General features: G+C 51.5%; 2 protein-coding genes across 5 annotated transcripts in view; both read right to left on the minus strand.

Moving 5' to 3' along the window:
• Positions 1 to 194: 194 nt before the first annotated feature.
• On the minus strand, positions 195 to 2,758 carry LOC142879342 (uncharacterized). The gene is made up of 3 exons (XM_076012567.1): positions 2,469 to 2,758; positions 2,042 to 2,309; positions 195 to 1,646 (listed from the first exon to the last, which is right to left on the minus strand). Exons 1-3 carry the CDS (start codon positions 2,493 to 2,495, stop codon positions 223 to 225), a joined length of 1,719 nt encoding a protein of 572 aa, XP_075868682.1. The 5' UTR covers positions 2,496 to 2,758; the 3' UTR covers positions 195 to 222.
• Positions 2,759 to 3,056: 298 nt separating this feature from the next.
• The window catches only part of LOC142879340 (uncharacterized), a 3,681-nt gene continuing 726 nt past the window's right edge, over positions 3,057 to 6,011 (minus strand). For all 4 annotated transcript variants that reach the window (XM_076012565.1, XM_076012563.1, XM_076012564.1 and 1 more), the window contains exons 2-4: positions 5,660 to 6,011; positions 4,366 to 5,348; positions 3,057 to 4,080 (exon numbers count right to left, since the gene is read on the minus strand). The exon at positions 5,660 to 6,011 is cut by the window's right edge. In XM_076012565.1, coding sequence (XP_075868680.1) covers positions 3,406 to 4,080; positions 4,366 to 5,348; positions 5,660 to 6,011 — 2,010 coding nt within the window. In that variant the 3' untranslated portion in view covers positions 3,057 to 3,405. The remainder of the gene's footprint in view (positions 4,081 to 4,365; positions 5,349 to 5,659) is intronic.

The following is a 6,011-nucleotide window of genomic DNA, read 5'->3' on the forward strand; positions in this document are numbered from 1 at the left end:
TTCAAAGAAAAATACACTTGGACTCAAATCAGCTTATGAATAAAGTTAAAAAGCTGTTTCAAAAAAAACACTGAAATTCTGAATTCTTTGAAATTTTTCAAACTGTTGCGTAGCCTAGAGAGAGGTGACACGCTCCCAACAAATTGTGCACGCAACTCTCCCACCTCACTGTCACTCACGTTGCTTTTAAATTCTCTTTGCTGCGGTGTCCCTTGGCTTCCTTCAGTCTCCGTTACCTCCTCCTCCGCCGCCCTCCTCCTCCCTCCCCTCGGACGAGTAGTGCATCAGCGTCTGGTGTCTGTTTCTGGACGGCGCGTCCTCAAACTGCAGGCCGCAATCCTCGCACGTGTACAGGACGGCGTCCCTGCTGCCGCCCTCCGGGTTGGCGCCGCCCACGTGGGGGTTCCCTTTGCCGCTCCCCAGCGCCGCCGCTCCGGGGTGAGCTGCTGCCAACGGGTCGGCACCGCCGGGCGTACTCAACCCCGCGGGCGAGATCCTGGGCCGGCCGGGCGAGAAGCGGGCGCCCTGCGACGCCCCGCCGGCCTCCCCGGTCTGTTCGGGCGTCAGTCCGTGAACGGTGCGGTAGTGGAAGCGGATCCCGGAGCGGTTGGAGAAGCCCTTCCCGCAGATGCTGCAGACGAAGGGCCTCTCCCCCGTGTGGATGCGGGTGTGAATCTTCAGCGCCCCCGACTGGGTGAAACACTTCCCGCACTGCAGGCAGCGGTAGGGCTTCTCGCCCGTGTGGGTCCGCTGGTGCGCCCGCACGCCCGCCAGGTGCGGGAAGCCCCTGCCGCAGAAGCCGCAGGAGTACGGCCTCTCGCCCGTGTGGATCCGCCTGTGGATCTTGAGCGCCCCCGACTGGCTGAAACTCTTGCCGCAGTCGCTGCAGCTGTACGGCCGGGCGCCCGTGTGCACGTTGAGGTGGATGCGCAGGTTGCTGTGCGAGTTGAAGGCGCGGCCGCACTCGGTGCACAGGAAGCCCGAGGGCTTGTGGCTGTGCTCGGTGCGCTGGTGCTGCAGCAGCTGAGACGGCCTGGAGAAGGAGGCCGGGCAGTGCATGCAGGGGTGCGGCAGCGCGTTTCTCCCCCTGTCGTGGTGCTGCTGCTGAGCCTGCTTGTGCTGCTGGTGGAAGTCGCGAGGGCACACGGGGAAGGCGCGCTGGTGGCAGCACAGGCAGGCAGAGAGAGCGCCAGAGATCTGCGGCCCGCGAGAGCCCACTAGCTGCGGGCAGGGCAGGCAGGACGTCAGGGGACAGTGGTGGTGGTGGAAGTGATGGTGGGTGTGGGCAAGCGCGGAGTCCGTCGCCCCCTGCTGGCCACGGATCTGGGCGCAGGCTTGGAGGCTCCGGTGGCAACACAAGCAGGGAAAGACGGACAGGTGAGACATGGAGGCCGCGGGGACCCTGGGGGTGGACAAGTCGGTGACCTGGTTCGGACTGTGAGCACCTTCGTCCGCCTCGTCCCTCGGCGCTCGGCTGGACACCACCGTACTGCTGCTGCTGCTGCTCGGCTCGTTATCCGCCAGGCGTTGGCATTCTGCATCGAGGCGCGGCAGAGAGGACAGAGGCTGTCTGGGTTTCAGAATCTCAAATGAGGGTCTGGATGCGGAGAAAGGGCAGCCAGGGCACGTGCAGCCATGATGGACACCTAAGCACAACGCGACATGAAATACAAAAATATTTCAAGGTTAAGTGCGTAATAATTGGAGATTTTGAGAAGAAACAGCGGCATTGAGTGGTTAGAGTTTAGATTGCAGCGCTCACCCTCTGACCCTCCCACTCCCCAGCTTGCCAGTGAACTACAGTGGCCTCACTTTTTGTGTTATGTTTATATAAATAAGAACTATTCTATGGGTAGGGAAAAAAAGCACTTGTATTGTACTGTGAGTACACACTTTTATTAATGTATTTACAGGCAGTGTGTTAAGCTTTTACCAATATAAACATTACAAATTAAGCCAAATATTAAACGCTGGACCTTTAACACCAAAGACGTCCCCAAACATTGAACTGAAAAAGCCGGGTCCCTCAGTGGACTCTGACCTTCCCTCTTGTCTCTGGCCTCTTCTTTCCTCTGTAACCCTCCAGACTGGTTCCGTCGAAGCGGCTCTGTCTCAGGTTTATCCCTGATGATGGGTCTGATGGATGGCTGCAGAAGTTCCAGCGAAGCACCTTTGAACCCCAGGGCGTCATCGCCGGCGGGCACGCCCCACACGGCGCCCAACACATCTGGCTGATCTTTGGAGGCGTTTCCAGATGTGAGGAGGTCCCCGATGAACTGATGCATCTCCATCCAGGAGCACTGACCATGCTGGGTTAAGTGTGTGTGTAAGGGGGGGGAGGGGATGAGATATATTTATTTAATAGTCCACATGATGAAAATACACAAAAGTCGACAGGCAGGCACAGCCGACATTATGAGCCCCTCATCATCATAACAGCATTCAAATAAGGGGCTGGTGGTACTTACAACGTCGCCACGTTTGTCTTTGTCCATAAATCCAAACCTGTGCCGCTGCCAGCAGCAGGTCGACGCCTTATCCTGATACACAAAGTTTGAGTGTGTCGCCGCGTGACTGGAAGGGGTTGGAGACAACAGATATGTACACTGTTTTTAATCCATTTCGCCGTCTCTGCCGTCCCTACTTCGGATCGCAGACATTCGTCCGTCGGCGGCTGTGATTTCCTTAGGATGGCGAAGGCAAAGCCCGCCCATCTCTGCCCGATGATTGGTCTAACACTGATACGCCTACTTTGAATCCAACAAATCGTCGCATCCTTTAGAGGAAATCTACCAACGCCAGCAAAGAAAGGCAAAAACTAGAAACCAATCACGGTCAGGGACAGGTGGGGTATGTTTTTGCTATCCTGCGAAAAAAGAAAATGTCAGAAGCATTTTTTTTATTTTTTTTTGAAAAGGCCTAGAGGAAAGAGGACGCGGTAGGACCCCACTGCGTGAGGTATCATGGTGTTCTATGACGACAGACAGTTTTTTTTAGTACTATATAACATACTGACAGCATTAAACACATAAATAAAATGCACACAGTTAGCAGTTGGGTGTCACAAAACACAAAAAATGTTTTATTATACTTAATACTTACAAATAACGGCAAGTACCGATGATTTTTTTTTTTTTTTTTTTGCAACAAAATAAATAGATTACAAAAGGTTGACATTATCACTGCAGAAATCGTGTATTGTATACACAGTATTGCATTGGTGGCCTCAACCACAAATTTACCCCAGAATTAAAAAAAAAAAAAAAAAAGAGAAAGAAGACAATTGGTCAAATTAACAACAGAGCTAGTAGTGTTTTTTGTATTTTGCTTTTCCTCAGGCTGTGTGTCCTGTGGGGAATGTGTCCACAAAGGTGATTCTCTTCACCTTCTGTTCTTCAGATCAGCCTAAGCAGGACTCCGATGTTCAACTTCCATCTTGATTTCTCTCTGTGCCTGCTGAAAGGATTCAGGTGCGCCAACTTCAGCACCTGGAGCCTCTGTTCTCACGTCCGTAATTAATATAGGAAGTGTGGTTTCCATAGAAGTAGGTTCAAGATTCTTTGTGTCAATTTCAATGGTCTTTGCCACACCATTTGTTTTCTTGCCTTCCTTTGATTTAATCTCAGCACTGCTGCTGTTTAGACGCTCATCCCGCCTTCCTACAATCTTAAGTGCGTCGGGCTCCTTTTTAATAGACACAGGAGAAATGGAATTTGATGAGATACACTTCTTAGACAAATCCAGTGCTGCATCACAAACTGGGCCTTGTTTATCCCCGCTTGAAAGGTCCAAGGCTGACGCCACTTGTGGAGACGAAGAGGCTCCAGGTGAAATGGTTAAACCGTTGCTTGGATCTTCACAGACAGGGAGAAACACAATGATATTGGAACCTGGAGGTGGCTTGTGATTGAGGGTTATCTTCCAGACTCCTGCTGGATCAGCACCGGTTGTTGCAATCTTTTCCACAGCATCTGGAATAACTGATTCCTTTGTTGTCGCTTGAGGGACCTTGAGGGACGCACTGGATTGCGGTTTTGACCTGAGCTTCGGACTTCCTCCAAAAACCTTCTTCGGGGCCTTCTACAATGCAAAGAGGCACAAAAATTACTTATTAATAAAACTTATTTCACCGTCTTAATTTTTTGTGCAAGATGTTAAAACTGTTTTCCCTTCAAGCCAGTACCTTTACCAGATTGACCTTTCTTTTTTGTGTAAGGCAAGATTCCCCTCAAGACAAAAATTCACTCACTGATTTAAAAAAGTCCAATAGGTGGTGTTACCACATGATATATAACACCTGTAAGGACGAACAGAAACTGATCGTACGCCTTTTCTTTTCGCTATAGCATGATGTTCCACACTCACCATCGGCGGGGTTTTTTGTCCACACGTCTTCAGGTGGCTGTCGTAGTTCTGCTGATGAGGAAAGCCGATCCCACACGCTTGACAGAGGCAAGGCGACTGTCCAGCATGCCCACCCATGTGGGACATTAACAGCAAGGCTGAACGGAAGCCCTTCCCGCACTCAGCGCAGCTCAGCACTCTCTGGTGAGCTCCGGCGTGGCTCTTCAACTCGTCTGCAGTCTTAAATCTCTGTCCGCACTCCAGGCACCTGACCTCGTCCGTTTCAGGCTCCTGGTTGCCCCAGCAACCGGTGTCTTTTTTGTGCTGCTCAAAGTCACCCTGACAGAGGAACTCTCGCAGACACGCCACGCAGTGAATGCGCTGGGGTTCGCACTTGTGCCGGTAGTACAGCTTGGCTAGGCGAAAGTGGCAGCGGCATCGCACGCAGGTGTAGGGCAGCAAGCCCAGATGAGAGAAGGTGTGGCGTAAGAGAGAGGACTTTTTGGGAAAAGTCTGTGGACAGTCTGTACACTTGAAAAAGGTGAGGCACCTCCTCTTCCGATGGCGTGCCAAGGAATGTTTGGTGTGAAATTTTTTGCCACATTTTTTACACGGAAATTTTAACTGCTCCTGGGGTGCAGGCCCAGCTCGTTTGTGCAACTCCACGTGTGTTTCACAATCCAACAGGGTGGTGAAGACACGCTTGCACAAGTCACACTCGTAAAACCTGTCCTCAAGGTGGGACGTTGCCAAGTGTTTGTTGAGCTCGGCCTGCGATGCGAAGCCCACCCAACAGACGCGGCACATCAGATGATCCACCTTTTTCCCAGCGTGCGTGCGCAGGTGAGCCCGGTAGTTGCTTATCTGGCAGAAGCGCTTCCCACATTCGGCACAGCAGTATGGGCGCACTCCAGTGTGCAGGTTCATGTGGTCCTGGAGCTTGAACTCCGAGGTCAGCAGGACATCACAGACACCACAGCGGTAGTCACCTTGAAGATCGTCCTCTGGGGAAAAGACCAGGAGAAGAAAATGAATCTGTAGCAGTCAATTTAGTTCTGACCACACACGGTGATTTACAGCTATCAAGACATGAGTGAAAACAAGATATTTTACAAATATCTTACAAACAAGGCACCTGTGAGGCGTAAAGGGATTCAATACAAGACGGGATTTTCTCATTTTGGAAGAGTTCAAAAACATTAGTGCACATAATTAAAGACATATGGGGAGAAGCAAACTGGATTGTGTTTACTTCTCCTGCAAACCCAACAACAACCACCACAATGTCTTAACATCCAAGTTAAATAAGCCATACCATCAAACTCTTCCTCGCCTACAACTTCTTCTTCGTAGTCATCTTCTTCCTCGTCACCCACCATTGAGACGTCGCTGTCTTCGGAATCATCATCCTCCTCCTCCTCATCATCTCCTCCTGTGACTGTTTTGAAACTTGACACTGAACCTTGAGGCTCAGTGTTTGCTGTCTGTTGTTCAACATCCTTAGCTTCAACTGCCCTCTGGTCTGCGGTCAACGTGTTTCTCTTGCGCGTGTTTGAAAGTGTGCTGGGGGTGCGACTGGCAGGCAACTTCTTCTTGGCGGTAGTGGGGCGACCGTCAGCTTGGCCGCCTGCGGTCTCTGGCGTCTCCACGAGGTCGGGGAAGCCCAG

This window comes from Nelusetta ayraudi, unplaced genomic scaffold (genome assembly GCF_046127955.1).
Source record: "Nelusetta ayraudi isolate G7.1 ecotype Tasmania unplaced genomic scaffold, CSIRO-AGI_Nayr_v1 ptg000136l, whole genome shotgun sequence".
NCBI classification, from domain to species: Eukaryota; Metazoa; Chordata; class Actinopteri; order Tetraodontiformes; family Monacanthidae; genus Nelusetta; species Nelusetta ayraudi.

Coding starts and splice junctions, on each gene's coding strand:
- LOC142879342 (XM_076012567.1), bottom strand. CDS start 2,495: ATGGACAAAGACAAACGTGGCGACGTT. Junction 2,310..2,468: donor AAGACAAACGTGGCGACGTT/GTAAGTACCACC, acceptor CACTTAACCCAG/CATGGTCAGTGCTCCTGGAT. Junction 1,647..2,041: donor GGCCAGAGACAAGAGGGAAG/GTCAGAGTCCAC, acceptor CGTTGTGCTTAG/GTGTCCATCATGGCTGCACG.